The sequence below is a fragment of the Leguminivora glycinivorella genome, chromosome 19 (assembly GCF_023078275.1).
Source record: "Leguminivora glycinivorella isolate SPB_JAAS2020 chromosome 19, LegGlyc_1.1, whole genome shotgun sequence".
Lineage (NCBI taxonomy): Eukaryota > Metazoa > Arthropoda > Insecta > Lepidoptera > Tortricidae > Leguminivora > Leguminivora glycinivorella.
Genome location: NC_062989.1, coordinates 715,689 through 740,622, shown reverse-complemented (window position 1 = coordinate 740,622; position 24,934 = coordinate 715,689). Strand labels below are relative to the sequence as shown.

The following is a 24,934-nucleotide window of genomic DNA, read 5'->3' as shown; positions in this document are numbered from 1 at the left end:
TACTTCTCGTGTGTTTAAATACAACTTTGCGCCCTTGTATAACAAATAACTATTGCGAAACAAGTTGTAGGCAAGATGGAGGTTTTAGTGTCAAACTAAAATATTGTGTATGGGTCAGTAACAGTCAGAAATATTCCCAACTAGCTTTTGCCCGCGGCTTCGCTTTAGCTTTAGGTTACTTCCCTACTTATATATGCCCACAGAAATTGTGAAAGCTATAATGACGCATTGGACATCACAACGTGATATCTTTAGGAAACATGCTGATCCGTGCGAATTCTCGCATTCTGATGTAAGATAATAAATAATGCAACGCGGTTAACACGTCTTCGGACACTATGGGAGGCGTGTTTTACATTCATTGATGTTTCGGACGTGTTGTTATGCCTATTGTTTTACACACGTTTGTCGTTTGCCGAAAAATTTGTTAAGTTACATTTATAATCACGTCTATGTTGTATTAAAAAGATAATATCTGGGCGACCGAGCTTCGCTCGGATCTATTTTAATATATCACGTCTTTAGATAAAAAAAACTCTTATAAATACAAAAACAAAAAAAAAGACAAAAAACAAAAACTTAATTTCTGACCGGGATTCGAAACCCTGACACCTACGATCTATCTGCGTACATTAGACCGACCTCGTACGACTGAGCTAAGCGGAATCGATGCGCGCGCGGCGAAATTAACGACCATATTTTACGTTTACTAACGCGAAAGAAAAACTCATGAAAACTCGAAAATTCGCGTTTTCCGGGATCTAAGGCTACGCTAGATCGATTTTTCACCCCCGAAAACCCCCACATTACAAATTTCAGCGAAATCGTTAGAGCGGTTTCCGAGATCGTCGGTATATATAAATAAATAAATAAATAAATAAATATACAAGAATTGCTCGTTTAAAAGTATAAGATTAGAAGATAACGACTGATAAAAAACAGCGACTGACAATTGAACCCAAGTCGACTTAGGTACATTTACGACACGGGAAGAAAGAGGTTTAGATGCAAAGCCCCATAAGTACATTACGATACAAGTGCGGAAAACAGGAAATTCTAAACGAGTGACGATAAATTAAAACACACTTTGTACGTGTATCGTAAGAAGCTGTTGAAGTTTTGACCTGACAATAAAATGTATTAGGTACAAAAATACGAATCCGGTTTTTCCTTCGCCAGGTAGAAATCCAAGAATTTTTGTATCTACGTATACCTACATATTATCCCATATAAAAAGGGAAATCCCAGAAACAGAAATCCCAAAAACACACAATTTTATCAGTTTATCTTCGAAACATAATAAAATTTTGGTAACGAACCTCGTTCCACAAGAACGTAAAAACCTTACGCCAGTAGCCGAACTCGTTCCGCCACTTTCACTCCGGTATTCCCGTACTGCGTCTTCTAACTGTGATTCATAGTCGAAATATGCGTCTTTGCCCCAAAATTCATACATACAATCACGCCTGTATCCCATGAAGGGGTAGGCAGAGCATGAAACTAATCAAGTTTCAGTGCCACTCTTAGCAAATAAGGGGTTGACAGAAAACGAAACTGTGACAATGCAGTGACAAGTTGCCAGCCTCTCGCCTACGCCACAATTTAACCATCCCACAGTCGCCTTCTACGACACCCACGAGAAGGAAGGGGGTGGTGAAATTCTTAACCCGTCATTCACATACTTATATGTACAAACTCCGCTAAAACGACTAGGTAAATAGTCGTGAGCACAACTTGCTGCTTTTTAACCGACTTCAAAAAAAGGAGGAGGTTCTCAATTCGACTGTATGTTTTTTTTTTAACTAATGTCTTCTATCTAAATAAAAAAAACCGGCCAAGAGCGTGTCGGGCCACGCTCAGTGTAGGATTCCGTAGTTTCCTGTACTTTTTTCAAAAACTGTTCAAGCTATCAAGTTCAAAATAATTTTTCACTGTCACTGAGATTATCCGCGGACGGACGAACAGACAGACATAGTGAAACTATATGGGTTCCTAGTTGATTACGGAATCTTAAAAAGACTAAAGGCATTAAGTCCGCCAATTGTACTTTTTATGCGCAATAAAGTTAAAAATAAATAAATAAATACTGTTGTCCTTGCCAGTTCCTAAAACATTTTCGGATATCGAATAAGCCTAATGTGACGTTTTGAAGTAGGGTAAAACCACTTTGTCGCTTAAAATAACGAAAAAACCTGTATCTCGTGTCTCGTTCTTGTATCTCGAGACTGATTTTTGAATCTCGAATCTCGATGTTCGAAAGTCGTAGCATTGTCGTTTTCCACAGACTTTCGAACGGCGAATTCATGCGTTCCAGATTCAAAAATTGGTCCCCTCGTCTTGTTCGTATCTCGTCTGTCGTTTTCTTACCACTGGGCTACCAAAGTGTATTCTATGAATCACATTCAAAATATGCGTCCTTGTCAAACCCTTTACCGTACGGATGTTTGATAAACTATCAGTAATCTAAATGCGGTATGTGCATCAAAACAATGACAACACATATGTTATTGTATGTTTAGGATTAAAATCCTTCTTCTTTGTGTGAATATTTTCTTAAATTAACATGAACATCTCCCAAATATATATCTTACAATAAAAATTAAAATTTGGAAAAAGACAGACAGACACACACACGCACAGACACGTCAAAACTTATAACACACCATCGTTTTTGCGTCAGGGGTTAAAAAAATAGGCTAGACTGAAATATCTGTACGAAAATCTGAATATTTCAAGGACAGGTTTACATAATACACGTGCTAAATTCGCTCATGATAAATTCTACCCCCCATTTTAGGAAAATGGGGTTTAGAAAGACACAAAAACCGGCCAAGAGCGTGTCGGGCCACGCTCAGTGTAGGGTTCCGTAGTTTTCCGTATTTTTCTCAAAAACTTCTGAACCTATCAAGTTTAAAATAATTTTCCTAGAAAGTATTTATAAAGTTCTACTTTTGTGATTTTTTTCATATTGTTTAAACATATGGTTCAAAATTTAGAGGGGGGGGGCGCACTTTTTTTTCCTTTAGGAGCAATTATTTCCGAAAATATTAATATTATCAAAAAACGATCTTAGTAAACCCTTATTCATTTTTAAATACCTATCCAACAATATATCACACGTTGGGGTTGGAATGAAAAAAAATATCAGCCCCCACTTTACATGTAGGGGGGGTACCCTAATAAAACATTTTTTTCCATTTTTTATTTTTGCACTTTGTTGGCGTGATTGATGTACATATTGGTACCAAATTTCAGCTTTGTAGTGCTTACAGTTACTGAGATTATCCGCGGACGGACGGACGGACGGACGGACGGACGGACGGACGGACGGACGGACGGACGGACGGACGGACGGACGGACGGACGGACGGACGGACGGACGGACGGACAGACAGACATGGTGAAACTATAAGGGTTCCTAGTTGACTACGGAACCCTAAAAAGTAGCAATAATGTCACTCTCCATCTCTTTAACTATCTCCACTTTAAAAATGACGTCAATTTGTCACTCCGTCCTGCCGTGAAAGACGGAAAAACAAACATGCACACACCTTCCCAGTTATAATATTAAAGTATGGAATGTATGGTTACTAACATAATTAATAATTGATATAGAGTACCTTCACTTTCACGCTGTTAATGTTGTATCCATATCCTATCCATTATCAAAATGTAATTAAGACACTGTCACTTTCTAACAAACATTAGACATTGCAAAACAGTTGGTAAACAAGACGTCTATAATTGACAAGAATGGATCGATTACCATCTGAAAGTAGACTTTGATAGTTAAAAAAACCGGCCAAGAGCGTGTCGGGCGACGCTAAGTATAGGGTTCCGTTGATTCCTGTCCGTGACAATAAGCGTCCCAAAAATGGGCTATTCCCGATTCATGCAGCGCGAAGTATCCCAAAGTACAGCTACAGCGCCATCTCTCGGGAAATAGGGTTACTAATTTATATAAATTAAACGGGTTTTATACTTATTAAATCTATTGGTGAGTGTGAGCTTGTCGATTGCTATAAATACGCTTTGTCAGTATATTCATATAAAGATTTTTTTTTTAATAAAAAAAGACAATGTACACAAGCATATCATTAAAGTTTCGCCAAACTGTAAAACAGTTTGTTGGCGATGCGCTCCATCTTATCTAAAAATAACAATCTACCTACAAGATACAAGTGAATCTCACCTTAATGGTAACCGATAAAGTGGGACGTTTTACTGAACACACTCACATTTTAACGTGATAAAAATGTAAATACCTGTATAAGGTTTATTTTAAAATACCAATACATTTGCTCAATGATCGTGAGTACGTGCTCAAAACGCAGGATATCCTACTTATCATTTTATCGATGACTGATCAAATTCGGAAGCATAACAAAAGACAGTCGCACGCGCAGTTGCACAAAAACAAACCAATACGACCTCTGATCGAGCGATAATGAACTTTAAATTAAGCGTAGTAAGGTTATGACGTGTGCATTTAGTTGTGGTGTGATATGCTATCTACCACGGACCTAGTTTTGTTGATAAGGTGATAAGTAACTACGCAAAACTAGACCGCATGCCGGGGGCAATTTAGTCAGTCATAGCTAAGAGTGCCTTTACACTGAAGCTGGGAATAATACATAAGTATTCATTATTCAACTTTTTTTTATTATAAATGGGCCACAGACTAGCCAAAGACGTGGCCAACGATGGAGTGAGCTCGCCCAGAAGATGCCTGTTCACCCTTGATTTGAAGGATTACTGCATATTAAATTTATTCTCATTTTCATCACACTCGCACACTAAATGTGCTATTGCACGTAGGCGGAGCGTGAGTTATAGAAAAATCGTTTTCCCTAATAGGGAGTTAAGAAATTTCTAGTTCTGTATTGAACTCTTTTTTACCTTTTTGGGTATTTTTTATAATGCAAGTGTGATGAAAAACATTGTGTGTAACTCGAGAAGTGTGAATATTACAAACTCGAGTCTCCGAGGGAGAATTTTTAAATCTTATGGAGTCTCCGATGGCCGCTGAGCTAATAATGTAATTTTTATTATTATCAATGGGCTTACTCTTGGCCACAGACTAGCCAAAGGCAAATACGTGGCCTACGATGGAGTGAGCTCGCCCAGAAGATGCCTGTTCACTGTTCACCCTAGATTTGAAGGTTGCCGGATTATATGAGATAAGATTACGTGTATTCGTGACAACCAGCGCCACTCCTTACACGTTGCCCATGGCAAGAAATCGACCGGAATTGACCAAAATCTTACCTTTTGTCAAACAATGGTCGTTAGATGAGTCAGTCGGCACCGGCAGGTAGAAAGTCGGTGATTCAGTGGCCATGGCTCCATTGATTCTTAAGGGATTGGTGCTTTGTTTGTGTGTTTGTTGTGTGCTGTATGTTTAGTCATCTAAATAACATTTAATGCTTTTACATGCCACATTAACAAAAGTGTGTTACTTACCTATATCTATAGTTTGAGAGCGGTCAGAAAAATGGAACGTCTAATTTTGGTGTTTTTTCTTTCGAATCCAAATTACTTTTTAAAAAGGAACTTACGTTTCCGCATTTCTTAAAAAAAAAATTAAATTGATTGAGATTATTTCGTCACTACTTTGAAAAAATCTCGTATCTGCTCGTTGACTAACTACGCTGCTCCTCAAAGTTAAAACGCAGTAAGTTTATATGCATTCCATACATACTTACTACAATTTTCTTTTCATTGACAGACGAAGATACAAGTTTTTAGGGTTCCGTAGTCAACTAGGAACCCTTATAGTTTCGCCATGTCTGTCTGTCCGTCTGTCCGTCTGTCCGTCCGTCCGTCCGTCCGTCCGTCCGTCCGTCCGTCCGCGGATAATCTCAGTAACCGTAAGCACTAGAAAGCTGAAATTTGGTACCAATATGTATATCAATCACGCCAACAAAGTGCAAAAATAAAAAATAGAAAAAAATGTTTTATTAGGGTACCCCCCTACATTTTTTTTTTTTTAATTACAGAAAACACATAACACAAATTTAAATTTAAATCTTCGCCAAACTGCACAGCAGTTTGTTGGCGAAAAGAGACACTCTTTTTACATATTTTAAGTAACTTAGGTATAGCTATTGTTAGTAACATTTAGGTTTTAATTATGCTATGTTAGTGTGTGACCTTAATGACTAAATTATTTTAAAGATAGTACACAAACTCCTACATATACAGACGTCAGGCAAAAACTAAAGGAATAATAAATATTATTAAATGTAGGTAATTATGGCCGGTTTTCCTGTTAGCGACAACGGCGGCGATGAATAGCAACAGCTGTCCGATCCGATAAGCAAAGAATGCACGGCGTTGCAAGTCCGTTTAGTTTTTGCGTCGCATGTGTGCCACAAAAAAAACTGTTAACAATCAGCAGAAATAACTGGGTCAAGAGCATGGTTTACGAGGAAAATTCTTTTAAGAAGCTATTCATTAAACAGTCTTTAACTTTAGATTTAAACACATTTAAATTTTTGCACTCGTTTTCTGGTATTATATTATTATAGATTCTAGGTATAAGGTACTTTCTTGTCCTTTGTGTGTCACATGTAAAGTGGGGGCTGATATTTTTTTTCATTCCAACCGCAACATGTGATATATTGTTGGATAGGTATTTAAAAATCAATAAGGGTTTACTCAGATCGTTTTTTGATAATATTAATATTTTCGGAAATAATCGCTCCTAAAGGAAAAAAAGTGCGCCCCCCCCCCTCTAACTTTTGAACCATATGTTTAAAAAATATGAAAAAAATCACAAAATCACAATCAATTATAAAGATTTTTTAGGAAAATTGTTTTGAACTTGATAGGTTCAGTAGTTTTTGAGAAAAATACGGAAAACTACGGAACCCTACACTGAGCGTGGCCCGACACGCTCTTGGCCGGTTTTTTTAAAAGTAGTGACGATATATCTCATGAAATAAAACTATGGAAAACGGGTCACCCGTTGACCACGAATGCTGTAAAGTGTTCGAAACGTCGGGATGAATTGTAAATTCATTATACGCGATATAATCTGTTTCCATAGTTTTATTTCACGAATAACTATCGCGGTAACCGAATATAATATTATTTATCTCTTCAATTTTATTAATTGAACTTTTTGTAGATAATATACCTGTTAATATTATTTATAACAATATTATTGTTAATATTTTTCCTATGTCCTTGACGCATAATGATCACTAAAAGCAGACGAAATCCAGTACAGTTGCGAAGCGCCCACGCAAACTGATATTGAACTCGCTAGGGTTGTCACTCGTTATAATATTATATTAAACGTTTTATTTTAAATACGACACAGTAAACCTAATTGAACAGTAGGTATAGGAAATACTTACGTTGAGTCTCTCGTATCTCGTGGCTTTGTCTAGATTATATGTCGATAGTAGATGTAGATATTTTGTATGTAGGTATCATTGAGAACATTTATCCACTTTTATCTTTAAAATTGTACAAAATGATCAATAGATATTACCAAAGTTAATTTGAAGCATGTGGCAACCCTACAGCTAACGGTACGACAAGGACATGACGCATTGACACACAAAATAGCGGAATTATTTAACGGTTTTATAAAATGTGTTATGTTTGCGGTCAACGTGAAACGAAACGAAAATGATAATAGTGCGATCAGTGGGCTGTTTCACCATAGTGACATTTATTTATTTATTTATTTATTAGGAGAACAAACAGAGTTAAATGTACATAATTTTGTATAAAATTATTTACATATAAAATTATACGCGTTAACTATTATGTTATAGTTAAACAATTACGTTATTGTTTGGCAAGTAGCCGAATAGTAAAGTAAAAATTATGTGACCTACAGCATAATATAGGTATAAAATTGTACACATGAAGAAAATGACAAAGGGCTTAGAGAATAATATTAATGACTTAAGTAAAGGTTATTGGCGAATTATCTAACTATAGTTAGTTCAGGTAATTTTGTCATTAGCAAAAGAAGTAAATTAGAACAAACAAAAAACTAACCAAAACATACTAACATTGACACTTGACTGACAATTCTGTGCCTATTCCTGGGTTGATAAGTACTTTATTGTAGGAACAGGCAACCAACGGCGCAGTGTCACAGTCGGGCGACTATTGTCTTTATTGTGAAATAGGTCACAAATAGAATGGCTTCTTTTTGGGAAGTATTCGAAGTGGAACTATTTTATTTTTATGTAGGTAGGGTATAAAAAAAACTCACTGTCAATAACCTAACCACAAAATTAAAAATTTGAAAAAAAATCCCGACCGCGACATAGTTGACCGATTTTCATAAAACATGGCTAAGCACACTCCCGACTAACTCAGCTTTCAAACAAAAAAAAACGAAATCTAAAGCGGTTCATCCGTTCGGGAGCTACGATGCCTCAGACAGATAGACAGACAAACAGGCAGATACGTCAAACTTATAACACCCCGTCGTTTTTGCGTCGGGGGTTAAAAATAGTGTCTAGTTTAAAGCTTATTGACATATCGTCACTACTTTGAAAAAATCTTGTATCTCACGCTGTTCCTCAAAGTTAAAACGCAGTAAGTCTATATGCATTCCATACATACTTACTACAATTTTCTTTTCATTGACAGACGAAGATACAAGTTTTTTAAAAAGTAGTGACGATATTTCTACATAGTTTTCCCCTAAATTAGCCACCACACATTTCAAATGTTAACAAAGAATCCCATGGCCTTGTATTTCTCAGAAATTTGTCTGCTTGTATTATGACTCAGAATTAAGAATAAGAAAGGGCAATAACCTGTGGTAGGCTGCTTTTTATTTTTAGCGTTGTTACTATCGACTTGATTTATTTAGTTTCCTACTAGTCAAATCAGGCCCTTTTTAAGAACTGTCAAAACGATTTGCTAATATGGAATAACTATGAAATACCACATCTCGGACACTGGCCATCAAATATGTATATGAAAGAGGCGCGTTCCTAGCACACATTCTAAGCTCGTGTAGGTGAATGCGTACCATGCTTGTATGAGTGAGATATGACAGGTCGACTGTTCGCGTTTTTGACAGGCGGTAACTGTGAGGTAACCGAGAGGGGGTGGGCGGCACTTTTATCGGGGAGCGGAAGTGGCCATACTGTACGATAGTACTCTTTATTATACTGTGGAAATACAGAGGAGTGACGTCACGGTCAATTCATTTACTTTATATTTTTCTCTTTGACTTATTAAATAGAAATTACGTTTAAACATAACCACTGTCCATAATATTCTTCTAAAATAATTATGAGGTGGTTTTTTCGTGTACCTACTGTATGTATAAAATATTTTGTTCTCATGCAGTATAGGAAACTAGCCTATTGTTACTTTTTTGTATGCTTCCTTTTTATAGATATACGACAATACCTAGTTTCATTTCTTTTACGACCTTTAATACTTTATTATATCAAAAAGCATCTTAGTTTATTATTAACTTCCTTCAATCGGATCTCAAATGTTAGTTATAAAATTGCATGAACTTATTTTTTATTATGCAGAAACGTTTGCGCCTCCGTTGCTTAGTTGGTCAGAGCGGCTGGACCGGGTATCTAGTAGGTCGCAGGTTGTAGTCCTGCCGGAGGCGTGGATTTATCAATTTTTCTTTAATTTAAAAATATCTGGGCAACCGAGCTTCGCTCGGTTCTGTTTCGTATCCTTGACATGTGTCGCCATCTAGTTCAAAAATGAATAGTACCTACATCGAGCGAAAGAATTCTCAGCCTTAACAACACAACTACTCCACACGAGATGGCGCGCATTTCGCCACAAAAACTCAAATAGTGTATTTTTCTATTCGTTTTAGCCTTGACCTGTGTCGCCATCTAGTGTTTGCAATAAATAGTACTTACATCAACCGAAAGAATTCTGTCTTAACAGTACAACTACTGCACACGAGATGGCGCGCGAAGAAAAACGCATGAAAACTCGAAAATTCGCGTTTTCCGGGACCTAAGGATAAGTTAGACCGATTTTTCACCCCCAAAAACCCCCACATAACAAATTTCTGCGAAATCGTTAGAGCGGTTTCCGAGATCGTCAGTGTAAATAAATAAATATATAAATAAATAAATAAATAAATATACAAGAATTGCTCGTTTAAAAGTATAAGATATGTAAAATTGCATGGTCAAATGAGTGAATATTATAAGGGCATTTTCAGATTAATTTGGTTCCCCCAATTAGCAAACGTTGTTAACAAAAATTATCTCGCTGTAAGTTTTGTGACGACAATTAAACATAAAATCTGTCAAAAAATTTACTTTTTTCACATTCTAAATTAAAGCGCGCTTAAAGTTTATGTAATTAACACAAAAATAATATTTTTATTGAAATTTCATGCTTAATAAATTATTATCCCAGAAAACTGACAGTGAGTTAATTTTTGTTAACAACTTACGCTAATTGGGGGGTCCCAAATTCTGAAAATGCCCATAATAGAGATATACTTATATAGGCTGATGGTAGTGTGTACCCACAGAACTAAATCAAGATAGAAGGAAAATGCTCGGCGATTAACAGCGAAACCGAGCGTGTAACGTTTTGTGTCGAGCCTATGACGTCACGAGTGTACTTTAGTGATGGGAACATTGTCGCCGCGTAACCCATTCGATCGATTGTGGAGGTTGCTTGCGGGATGCCCGCCGAAGTTAAAAATATCGGATGTTCATCTTCGTTGTGAAATGAAGTAAGTATATACCTGTATTCGTGTGATGACAAACAATTCACTAGTAGGTATATAATTTGCCTAAGGCCAGGAACAAAGATTTTAGTAGGTAGGTATTAATACTAGTTAATATTTCGTAATATTTTTAAGAAAATCGACCATGTACTCACAGCATTATCCTCATGTTATTTGTTACAACTTTTAGTAATATATTATAAATATAATTAACCATTAACACATTTTTAGAGTTATTTTTATTCATAATAAATATAGAGCGTATTATGTTTGTAACTTTGTATTTGTTTTTCTGCCGACCACAAATTCAACGTTAATACCGTACCTAACTGTAACCTATTTTAAAGTTAAATTTACTTTTCACTCGTACTTTATATGTATAGTTTCATAACAATATAAAAACATAATTATAATTTCCACGGCTTCGCAAAATCGATTTAAATCGAATAAGGAAAACGCAGCATACATGACGATATAGTTCCGTGGTGCACCACTATTCTTAAGTTCGACGTGAGTTCGACGGACAAAATAACAAATCTTCCTTCACTTTGTCTCGACAGTTTGAATAGCCTATTTTTATATCGCTTGTTTTAAAGGCACGCCAAGTCGGACTCGTCAAATTAAAGCCGCAATGGAAAACTAGTTTGACGAATGGTTTGACGGCCGTACGTCAGCTAATGTTTTGATGATAAAAATAGGAAAATCGTGTTTTTTATTTAATAAAAAATATTTTAGGACAAATGGTACTTACCGATGATAGAAAACACTTTGTTTAACACTCTTGCTTTTATTGGTGGTGTTTGAACAGTTAATTATCGAATACCGACCCATTTTGTATTTTTCACTGTATGTCACTCGCGGGCAGCGGTCGGGAGCAGACTGACTTGCGCGGCGAACAATGTTGCTCGCTATTTAACTTTTCCGCACGCGAAGTAGATACACTTTTTCCTTCTATCTTGATTTAGTTCTGTGTGTGTACCTATAGTTTAAATTTCACACGTCCCAATGACTAGTTGAGATTAAACTTGTCACAAACTCCTTCACATTCAACAGTAACAATTACTAATCAGTTATTCGCCCCCAGGTGGATTTACCACCCCCCTCGCATTCGCTAAAAAGACAATTGGCCAAGAAAAACTGCCCCCAATGTCGCAAGCACGTTCCCTCGAATGATCCTAAATTAACAAAAAGGGGGGCTAATCGACCATTTTTTTCCGGCTGATTACCGGGAGCCTAATATTGGCCCACCACCCCCTCAAACAAATGTTAACCCTTTCTCCCCCTTCGGAAAAAAACCCATAAAATATATCTAATTAAAAAATATTCCCGGCTAAGACTGACGCCCGTAAAGAATGTCAATTAAGCTGGGACTTTTCTTTTGGTAATTTTTTTTAGGTAATATTTTGTGTCGTTCCGCGGCCGCTAACGGCCCGGCCACGACATTGGTCTAAGCGCGACAGCGGTGAGCGGCAGCCATACGAGCGAATGAAAAGTCCCATCGCTGTGTCTCGCTCCAATGTATGGCCGCCGCTCACCGCTGTCGCGCTTAGACCGATGTCGTGGCTGAGCCGTAAGGGTTAAGATAGCGAAATTAGTATCGGTATGAAATATTGAGTAATTTAATATTTGCCGCCGCCTTTCCTTTTGTTTCTTTCTTTTTTTTTAAAGTTGGGGTTCTTGGAAGGGTTGGATTAAACATTATCAGACATGGTTTGAGATATTGACATTATTTTATGAATAATAAAAGGTTGATGGCGTGGTTCAAGGGATGGGGAGATCAAGTTAGATTTAAAAAGCTTTGTATAAGTGAGGCAGAAACTTACTTCGTGTTTGAGACAAACGGTGGCACCGTCGTCAAAATAGCGTTAGAAAGACAGTACCTAACTGTTTTTTTTTTATACCACGTCGGTGGCAAACAGGTATACGGCCCGCCTGATGGAAAGCATTCACCGTAACCTATGAACGCCTGCAACTCAAGGGGTGTCGCATACGTGTTGCAATTAGAAACTTGTAGACACACACTACACTCTTTTTTTGAAGAACCCCATACTGTAGTTCATCGGAAATACCTTGGCAGGGAGCTCATTCCATAGCCGGAGCGTTCGTGGGAGGAAATTCCTCTGAAACCGCACGGTGCGCTACCATTTAGGTTGCAAGGTGTATGGATGAGCGCCCTGTCGATGGCGAGCGGTGCGATGATGAAAAGTGGCCGTTGGCATCATGTCAAACAGTTCTTCAGAACACAACCCATTGTACAGGCGATAGAACACACATTTTTTTTTAATACCTACGCGCATTTTACATTAATAATGAGCAAATTAATGAAATATCTTACGATCGGTGTGATGAATAAAAGGCTACTCATAGGAGATTTACTTAAATGTATGTCTTTTCAAAACAAAAAACATCTGATATCTAATATGTGATCAATATCATCGTATCGGCATTTATCGCCCTTTGTGGCTTATTTCACCACAGTGACATTGACACTTGACCTTGACATTTCTGTGCCTATTTCTGGGTTGATAAAGTGATAAACTAACATTATTACTCAGTGTTAATATTTCTTTATTGAACATGCTATGAACGACAGCAAAGTTGTGTTATGCCTAGCGCGTAGTGACCCTGCCTGCTAAGCCGCGGTCCTGGGCTCGAATCCCGGTGAGGGCATTTATTTGTGTGATGAGCACAGATATTTGTTCCTGAGTCATACATATTTCCTATATATATGTATAAGTATTTTTATATTATATATATCGTTGTCTGAGTACCCGCAACACAAGCCTTCTTGAGCTTACCGTGCCGTGGGACTCAGTCAATCTGTGTAAGAATGTCCTATAATATTTATATTTATATATTTTATTTATTTATTAATTCGTACATAATTGGTCTTATTTGATTGTCTTTCAATCTTGAGACATAACATATCTAAGACGAATAATCTCGAATCTTGACCTCTGCGTGATTTTGCCCACGCAAAAATGACTTTCTCCAAATTGGGCAAACCTTTGCAAAATGTGCCATTGCTTTCGCCAATTCTTCTTATTCTACAGGTTAGTCATACAAAGTTAACTTTCATATGACAAAATAGATGATGATGATGACAAATGATTTGTATGACTACCTACATCTATATTCTGTCAAACAAGTCTGTCAGTAAATAAGAACTAAGAAAACTATAGGTAACCTTTTCTCTAGCACCCTAAAGAAAAGGATGCATATAGTTTTCTTTGTTCTTATTTACTGACAGACTTGGTTGACAGAGTATAGTTAACTGGGGGCCGATTCGACTAATCAAAGTGAGAGTTGTGACGTGGCTTGGTTATGACTATGCTTTGATCATACCGTTAAATTCTCTTAATATTTTTCAACAATATTATGCATGTAATAATGGTAACAAGTTGAAGACACGCTACACAAAGTTATAATATGTGTTAAAATGAAAAAAAAATATTTAAATTAATAGTGGTTCTGCTAGCCTATTAAATTATCTTAAGATTTAACCGTGTATATCGAGGGTTTTACTGGTGAAACCCGATAAATCGAGATAATTTGTCCTAACAACATTGTGGAAATTACAATTAATTCGAATTTCAAAAACCATCTTTCTAATAATTAATTGAAATACGGTTGTACTCACGTTATTATATCGCTATTGCTACGACATTAGCAATAGCGATATAATAACGTGAGTACAACCGTATTTCAATTAATTATTTGAATATGTCTCACGGAAGTTTAACGTGTATAACCATCTTTCTGTTATCGATTTCCGCATATTCAAGATTATCTCAAAAGATTTAACAATTAGATTCCGAACTTGATAATGTTTGTTTATTTTATCAAAAAAAAATATTATTTTCCATCTACGCTCGTACTATTTTTTTTCTAAAAATCTTAGTGATGAATACGGCGTCATTTCCAAGTTAATTTGAGTGGCGAAAGTAGCTTTTTTTTCACTCCAGACCGTCTCAAGAAATCTCTTCTCATGCACCGTTTGAATTCTCGTTCTTAGGAATTAATATTAAACATCTAAAATAATTAAACTTAGTCACTGTAGAAAAGTAAAAATGGGAGATAATTATTGGTATCTTGACGATCGGTCTGACTGCTAATCCGCGGTCCTGAGTTCGAATCCCGGAATGGGCAATTATTTGTGTGATGAGTACAGATATTTGTTCCTGAGTCATGGATGTTATTTATGTAATATATTTATATTATTACATCTATCGCTGCCTGAGTACAGTCACCGGCATAAACATGTGATTAACGCATTAACGTTGTTTGAAATGTCATACAAAATTGTCAAACGATTAAAAGCGACAAGGACAGAAATCATCGCTTATTTATACAGGTGCCTGTACCCACAACACAAGCCTTCTTGAGCTTACCCTGACTACCGTGAGACTCAGTCAATCTGTGTAAAAATGTCCTATATAGTATTTATTTATTTATTTGTACTTACCCATTTAGACTAACCCCCTTATTCATAAACGTATTCTTAATTGAAGTTATCAAGCCGATAAAGTTCGTTTGTCCCTTTCCGACGTATTGGTGTGATAGAAAAGGACAAACGAACTTTATCGGCTTGATAACTTTAGAGTACGTTTATGAATAAGGGGGTAAGAATTTAATCAACCCTTTTCTTCTCTTGGGTGTAGTAAAAATCGACTCTGGGATTTAGGGACAATTCCTCTATTTGGTTGTGAGCGATGGCTAGGAACCTGTAACTGCAATGTAACAGTTGCTTCTCTGAAACGAATTTCATGTCCTTTGCCTACCCCTTTTGTTTCCAATTTTATAGTATTTAGTAACAGTAATATTATCTTTGGTTACCGCGATAGTTACTCATGAAATAAAACGCGTATAATGAATTTACAATGCATCCCCATATTCATTGTAAATTCATTATACGTGATTTAATCTGTTTCCATAGTTTTATTTTAACAGTAGGTACTTAAAGTAACACAGCCACATACACACTTCATAATTCATTAGAGAACAGTATTTACAGCATTCCATATGAAACGGTATCGTATGAAATATCAAGCAATACTGCACATATACAATAGCGCGCAGTGTGTGTAAATATTAGTGGGAATGTATGTAAAAGCTTAATATTCGAGCTTGGTATCGGAACGCGCTGCAAGTTGCAAGTTTGGACGATGAGGTTAGTGTGGATACGCCTTTTTTGTTTTCTACATACATACATACATACAATCACGCCTGTATCCCATGAAGGGGTAGGCAGAGCACATGAAACTACTCAAGTTTCAGTGCCACTCTTTGCAAATAAGGGGTTGAAAGAAAACGAAACTGTGACATTGCAGTGACAGGTTGCCAGCCTCTCGCCTACGCCACAATTTAACCCATATCCCACAGTCGCCTTCTACGACACCCACAGAAAACAGAAAATATATTGTTTTGAAATTACAGCAGGCAAGCATGGTCTCGTTCTTTTTATATTTATTATTTTTATAAATGGGCTTACTCTGATAAAAATACTCTGTATCGATGTTGGTTTTCTCAATAAATAAACATCAAAAAAAACATTTTATTAACAGAGATTGACTGAGCTCCACGGTAAGCACATGAAGGCTTGTGTGGGTACCCAGACAACGATAAATAGAATATACAAATACTTAAAACATCATTACATAATTATAAAACATCCATGACTCCGGAACAAAATAAAATAAATATTATATTCCAGAAATGTATGTCATATCCTCCTTAACCCAACGTTCTCCTGCATTGTGCTCACAAGCATATATTTATATATTTACTTTCCATCGACGACAGCCATTTTGCTTATCAAGCTCCACAAACACACACATACACACATACAGGGTGTTTAGAAACTGCGGTAACCAACAATTGTGACGGATACGCTACTGTTGATTTTGATAAAGTTTCGTGCTATTTGCTGTTGAAGTTGGCTGTACATTGGACTATGGAGTATATTTGGAGCTGTACATTGGATGGAATTGTAGATGAGAAGCTAGGAACATACTACGCGGACGCCCGTCGTAAATCGACCGCGGACGGGAATCTGGACAGTGAAATTACACATAACCGTGCAAACTATCGGTCGACGGACGTGGACGTGGCATTGAGCGCATGGACGTCCGATCGAAATCTGGCTCGCTGGATGTTTTGTTCCGTGCACACTGATCGGTCGCGGTCGCGGTCGATTTACGACGGACGTCCGCGTAGTATGTTCCTAGCTTTACTCATATCGTTGTTTCGTCATATCATCATCATCCTCCTTGCGTTATCCCGGCATTTTCCACGGCTCATGGGAGCCTGGGGTCTGCTTTGACAACTAATCCCAAGATTTGGCGAAGGCATAGTTTTTACGAAAGCGACTGCCATCTGACCTTCCCATCCGAAGGGTAACTAGGCCTTATTGGAATTAGTCCGGTTTCCTCACGATGTTTTCCTTCACCGAAAAGCGACTGGCAAATATCAAATGACACTTCGCACACAAGTTCAGAAAAACTCATTGGTACGAGCCGGGTTCGAACTCGCGACCTCCGGATCGAAAGTCGCACGCTCTTACCGCTAGGCCACCAGCGCTTCAGCACTTGTTTCGTCATATATATCAAAGACCTATATAACTTCGTATAGACCGATAAAGTCTAAGAAAAAAACGTACCCCAAATCCATACAGAAAAAGGTACGGTGAGCAATAGATGGCGATACACCTTTGGGGTACGCTCGGCTAGATGGCGCTAATATTAATATTTGACATTTTAAAACATATCAAGCTAAGAATATGGGGCAAATTGTCAAAACTGAGGTTCAAAAGTTTTAAGCCTGTGTCGAGCGATGGCAGTCTATGCACTGTGATTACACATTTACTTTGACAGTAACTCTCTTTAATACTCGATCCTCTTTGGTCATATGTTTACACTTTGACTCCTAAAGGAGTGCGCATTGAGGACTTATTCGGAAAGGTAGAAGTCCATTACTAGATACCTTCGTACTTTATTATTTACAAAAATAGAAATACCTCCCGACTTGAGCTGCATGTGTGAGAATCTTGAACGAATGCAAATCAAAGTGGCAAATCAAGAAATCAATCGCAAATTCTTAAGCCAAATATGCTGTAAGTACGCCTGCTTAGTACATGTATTATATTGTAACATGTACATACAACAAACACGATATATTATACCCTCCACTGTAAGCTTATGATTTTATAAATTTCATAAAATAAATATCCTATTTATACAAAAAGTTACTTTTTTATTTGTTGAATCAATACTCGTAATAATAAAAAATAAACTTTTTTACACAAGACCCATTGTTGGCAAAATTGTACAATTTTTGTTATATTTATTGTTGCATTTATTTTGGGTAGGTACCTAAACTTTACTAGTCTAACTCTAAACATTTTCCAAAATTTTATAACCAAAAAAAATACAAGAAAATTCTTAAAAACGAAGTGACAATGTCCTCATCCAAAATCAAATTAGTTTCCACTCCAAAGGTAACAAATTGTCCCAATTTATAATCCGACTTAAGAAAAATATATTCTTTACCGTCTTACGAGAAATAAACAGATTGATGTAGGCATTAAAAAAAGGGATTTCTAAAGCCATTCATTACGCCTAATTCTACCAATAGCGTTAATGCTGTGACGAGGTTATTGAAAAGGGCGTAAGTGTATTGGGATCGTACGGCGCTTATGACCTTTTGTAAGGTAGGGTGCAGTAGGAGACAAATAATTACCTCTAAGCTATACAAATTGGCAAGAATGTTTACTAATTTACGAAAAAAGTTGATGGCGGGAGCTAGTCGGAAAGGTGAATGGTTGCATTAGGTTTAGAAAAAATTAAATCATTGGAAAATTTTACTTTTTTTTATAGCACGTCGACGGCAAACAGGCATACGGTCCGCCTGATGGAAAGCGGTCATCGTAACCTATGGACACTGTGGACGCCTGCAGATCAAGGGGTATCACATGCGCGTTGCCGACACATTAGAAACTTGTACACTCCTTTTTTAAAGAACCCCATACTGTTTTAATTAGAATAGTTGTTCCATCCCTTCACTGAAAAACTCTTGAGATTTCTTGCTTTAATTTTGTCTATATTACTGACTATAAAACAAGAAAAATAATGAGGTACACAAGTAGATATTGCCCTAAAATACAAAAAAAAATCTATAAGAGGTATTTTTTCTACATCAAAATTAAAAGTCGTTACAATGCAATTCAGCGTCGAAATTCGATAACTATTTCTACACATGAAATTCATAACTTTTAATTGTATTTAGGTTTCTACATCTAGCCTGCTTATAATAGGTAGGTATTCATGTTAAAATAAACTTCACCTTGCAAAAACACTATGTTCTTGATGTATTCTTATTTTTTAAACATTTATAAACCTCGAGGTCTTTTATCTCTTAACTTGTTTGCTACCCATATATTTTGTGCTCTGAATAATAAAAAAAAAATTCTCATAGGTAGTACTTTACCCTAACTCTACCAGCCCTTACAAAAATACGGCAAATGAACCAGATTTAATAAAGATATTTCATGCTCCGATCCTTTTCCTGTTGGGACGATATATCGCAGATTCAATTAAACGACAAACGCACTCGTTTTGGATAAAATTGTTATAAAAATGGCGGCGTTTTGAGTATTAAAAAAACCGGCCAAGAGCATGTCGGGCCACGCTCAGTGTAGGGTTCCGTAGTTTTTCGTATTTTTCTCAAAAGCTACTGAACCTATCAAGTTCAAAACAATTTTCCTAGAAAGTCTTTATAAAGTTCTACTTTTGTGATTTTTTTCATATTTTTTAAACATATGGTTCAAAAGTTAGAGGGGGGGGGGACGCACTTTTTTTTCCTTTAGGCGTGATTATTTCCGAAAATATTAATATTATCAAAAAACAATTTTAGTAAACCCTTATTCATTTTTAAATACCTATCCAACAATATATCACACGTTGGGGTTGGAATGAAAAAAATATCAGCCCCCACTTTACATGTAGGGGGGTACCCTAATAAAACATTTTTTTCCACTTTTTATTTTTGCACTTTGTTGGCGTGATTGATATACATATTGGAACCAAATTTCAGCTTTCTAGTGCTTACGGCTACTGAGATTATCCGCGGACGGACGGACGGACGGACAGACGGACGGACGGACGGACGGACGGACGGACGGACGGACGGACGGACGGACGGACGGACGGACGGACGGACAGACAGACATGGCGAAACTATAAGGGTTCCTAGTTGACTACGGAACCCTAAAAAAAGGTTGGAAAAATACTCATTTTGGATTTGTAGTCAAAACAAATTTTAACTATCACAAACAAGGGTGAACAAGGCATCTTCTGGGCGAGCTCACTCCATCGTAGGCCACGTCTTTGCCTTTGGCTAGTCTGTGGTCAAGAGTAAGCCCATTCATAATAATAATAAAAAAAACACTTCTTAAACATAAGCTCACAAATCCATAATAATGAAGTAGGTAGTGAAATTGAATTTCAATTTTAGATTTAAGTATACAATTTTTATGGATTGTTTGTGGACTAATACAACCAAAAATTAAAAAGTCATACCTGCAATTCTAGGTATCCATATTTTATAGAAAAAGATGAAATTCACATAGAGCAATGAAACAAACAGAATTAACTAGAACCAGATTTTAATTCATAATAAGTAGATATCAGATTAATATATAAGTAGATATGCGAGTGAAAATATTGGGCTTTAAAAAAAATGAAATCTGCTTCTTAAATTTCGAATCAGATTTTCAGACATAAATATACCTATTTACAAAAACAATTTTGATGAAACTGTTCTGATGAAACAGAGAGTTGAAAACGAAGAGTTTGTAATCGTGCAAACAAAATACAACTAAAATATGTCAAATTTCTCGATATCCGAACCTAGGACCATCAACTTAGTACGCAAGTCTTAATCAATGACGGAGTCATCGACATAAAAAAAACCCTAACCCTTATTAGGATCAGATAATGGCAAAAAACTTCAAAGAAATGTCTGCTCCGATACAAACCTTTCAAAGCAATATACTTATAAATACAAATATAAAACATACCTTTTTGTCTACCGGGTTGAGACTAATCGTCAAAAAGGCTCAAAGCTTTTTAATATTGAATTAAAACCGATCGAGTTTTTCTCTCGACTCTTCAAAGAGACGTAATCAATTTCACAAATACCTTTCTGAAGAAATCTGTTCAGATTGAGCAAAATTTCCAAAAAATCATAATTTGGTTTTCAATGTAAAAACAACCTTAAAACTTGATGCTTAAGATAAAAATGATAAGTACGATATTGATGTAAGACAGGATTTCGCAAAATATGAGCACTGTGTGAAAATATCGAATGTAACTTTATTAGATAAAGACCCCATTCTAAATGCAGCTATACACGCTCGCCTAAAAGTTGATTTCACAAATGGCGGTTGTATACTTGGGACCTTTTGTGCATGCATCGTTGTCATCAATAGAGTATCGCTGTATATTATCGTTATAAGGAAGCATTAAGAGCGAATCGTTCATGGGAAAAATTGCTTAATAAATGTAGACGGCAGTGATGGGGACATGCGTGGTGCGATTTTCGTGCGACTGGAATGAATCGCAAAAGTTTCCTTGGCCTCTTATGAGCGTTATATTATAGCTCTCCTTTTTTGTCTTAGCATTTGAGAAGAGCTACAAAAAATCAAGATAGGTACTTTGCTTTAGTAACCTTCGTTTAGACTTATATTGACCGGGATATAGACCGTGATTACCTTTTTGATTTTTGTCGAGCTCCCGATATTTCGACGCAGTTGCATGCATCATGATCACGGAAAACTGACGAATTGAACAAACGTAGTGACACTGTGAGTGTAGTGTGTTTGGACAGACCATCGAGTGTGAATGCGACCAGTGGTAACGCTGAAAGTGAACGCAGCCGACGCGCGCGAAGGAGGGTAGATCGCGCGCTGTCTATGCAACTTTAACATCCACCCGCCTTCGTCAGTTTTCCGTGATCATGATGCATGCAACTGCGTCGAAATATCGGGAGCTCGACAAAAATCAAAAAGGTAATCACGGTCTATATCCCGGTCAATATAAGTCTAATGAAAATAACCGTGAATCATTCAAAACTCTTAACCTTCGTTTAGTTTAGAAACATTAATATTATGCTTGCCTGTGTCTTTTGAATCATTTCGTAGGTACTTAACTATTATATTCAATTTCTGTGTAGGTAATTGTACTATGTAAAAAAAATAGATTGATCATTTTCTACCTACTGAATACTATTACGCATTTTATAATCTAAACCGACCGACCGACGACCGGTCTGGCGCAGTCGGTAGTGACCCTGCCTGCTGCGCCGCGGTCCCGGGTTCGAATCCCGGTAAGGGCATTTATTTATGCGATGAGCACAGATATTTGTTCCTGAGTCATGGATGTTTTCTATGTATATAAGTATTTATATATTATATATATCGTTGTCTGAGTACCCACAACACAAGCCTTCTTGAGCTTACCGTGGGCCTCAGCCAATCTGTGTAAGAATGTCCTATAATATTTATTTTATTTATTTATTTATAAACATTATATAGCCCGGAAATACAAACAACTTTTGTATAGTAGACGAGACAAATTTCTTTTCTATCTCCATTTTCTAATGCGTACTTTGATGATAACCTATCACCGATGTATCGAGGCAGTCAGCCTGTCGATCACACGATAGTCAGAGTAAAATAATAGAGAGCAAAACAATAATATTATGATCAAGTCATGATTTGACACTTTTTACCTCAAAGGTAAAAAAAAATGTATTTGTGGTATAGGTATTTATTTACGCAGTAGGTACAAATTCTAAACTAAACATATTGTTAAGTACAATAATCATAACTAGAGACTGAATAATGCATTATCCGAATTTTCCTCATATTATTATTTAGGTACCTACCCATTAAATCATTCTTGTTGTATTTACAATGTTGACACGCATTTATAATGTTAATCAAACAATTACAATGAAAGAAAAAACGATCTTTTGAATATCAATCGTCCCATGAATAAAAATCTTGAAACCCGGGATACTGCAGATAGACATAATGCTGGCTATTAATGCATTATACGATTAAAAATAACATAATGATGTTCACACATTTGTAAAAAAAATCGTTCCATGAATAGCAAACTTTTCCTCCAAAATATATCGCCCGTCGAAACCCGGGTAGATACTGTAGATAGACATAATGTTGGCTATTCATTTATTATTAATGTATCTTTGGGATGACGCCAATCAATATGATGTACTGCTCGAGATAAAGATGAGGTGATGAAGTTGAACTGTTTTGTTTTGGTATTTTATGTTGCAGATATCATTAGCTTTTGGTGTTATTGATGATAATGTTGTTAGTATCAGTAATTTGATTTATGTTTTGTGAAAGAAGCAAATATGATGTTCTAATTAAAATGGCAGCAAAAATGGCTAAGTTAAGTTTGTTAAATTTCATTTATCTCTTATCTAAACATGTCTATTTTCTTCTTTCCAGATCTCACGATGCCTGCCTCGAAAGACTCCCACTCAAAATACTCCTCAAACCATTCATACTCCAATAGTAAGTTCTTTTATGTCGTAGAATTAAATACTGCTGAAATTAATACATACATTATTTATCTGTCTAAGGGCCAGTTGCATTAACCACATTTGATAGACACACCGTCGCGCGACCGTCGCCGTCGCGTCTCATACTTCCATATCGATAAGGTTTGATTTCGTATGCGTCGCATCGCCGTCGCGCTACCACCCACGCAAGCCACGGTGTAAGGAACTTCACATACGGTTTGATGCAACCGGCCCTAATCTAAGTAAAGCACCTAATGGAACAGTAGTCAGATATGGAAACAAAGATGTTGTAGATTTTGACTTGATAACAAAATCTACAATAAACGATGTTTTAGAAATCAAGTATTTTACAAAAGCGATCTATTAAACCTTATATAATACAGGTGGGGTGCATTGGGGTAATTTCGAAGCACAGAAATGCTCGGGTTTTTTCGAACGAGAAATCTTGATATGATGGAAATAATGGTGATTTTTATGTGACTTTCGAAATTAGACGACTTTTGAAATTACCCCAATGCAATATGTTTTACCTATAATATATAGGAACAGTTTTAGTAATTCTAGAAACGCTTCTGAAGAATCTGAAGACAATCAATGCATTATTTTATAAAAAAATACCTCAACTCTTCTTTCATCATTTCAGACGGCATGACCCTATCAGCAAAAGTCTACCACCCAGCGACCAACCTGATGCCTTTGACACCCCCCCACTCCCCAACGGGCGTCGCCCCCTCCTTCAACTCCAAGACCACCCACTCTTGGAGCCGACAGAACAGCTACAACAACGGCAAGCAGTCCTGATGAAGAGGATTCAGCAGCTGGAGAAGAAACACGATCGCCCACCAACTTGTCAAAGGGTGACAAAGACGGGGTCACCCAAGGAGCTGTTCTAGGTCCCTATATTTTTAAAATATGGGGGTCGACCAGGGTTCACATCTAGGACCATATTTATTTAAAAATCGTAGGATTATAGAGAATAATAACAGAATAATAGAGAACTTTAATGTATTTACAGAAGCGAATTGAGTGATCTCAACCATTTCAGCGAATTTTCATTTAATATTAAAATAATCATTTAAATTAATATACATTTTCATGGATATGAGTTTAATGCCCACCATAATGTATTTGAATTTCATTTTATTAACTTATTTTTTGTACCGAAATTGTGTCTTATTAATTGATAAGTTGGTTGGTGGGAATAAAAAAAAATGTCAGTTTTAATGACATTATGTTTTCTAAGTCAAACATGACACTAAATTATTTAAAGCAGTAAGCTTATGTTTACATTTAATTGTAAGTGAATAAAATAGTATTAAGTAAATAATAATAAATTGTTTCATTTTATCCATTTTTTTTGTAAAAAGTTTAGATTTAAGAAAAAAAAAACGCATGAAATAAAACTATGGAAACGGATTAAATCGCGTAGGTAGAATGAATTTAAAATCCGTTTACATAGTTTTATTTCATGAGTAACTATCGCGGTAACCGAAGACAATATTAAAAAAAAACTTTTTCGTTAAATTATTGTACCTAAAGCCCTTTAGAATCTAGTTAAAATAAAAGGAATTAAAACAAAAATCAATCTACATATTCCATCCACTAGCCAGGTACCTA

The 24,934-nt window shown here is 36.4% G+C and overlaps 1 protein-coding gene across 1 annotated transcript in view; it reads left to right on the top strand.

Moving 5' to 3' along the window:
• Positions 1-24,647, top strand: part of LOC125236442 — a 29,627-nt gene extending 4,980 nt beyond the window's left edge. Inside the window, exons 2-3 of the mRNA XM_048143250.1 lie at positions 23,244-23,309; positions 23,961-24,647. Coding sequence (XP_047999207.1) covers positions 23,252-23,309; positions 23,961-24,118 — 216 coding nt within the window. The 5' untranslated portion in view covers positions 23,244-23,251 and the 3' untranslated portion in view covers positions 24,119-24,647. The remainder of the gene's footprint in view (positions 1-23,243; positions 23,310-23,960) is intronic.
• Positions 24,648-24,934: the final 287 nt, after the last annotated feature.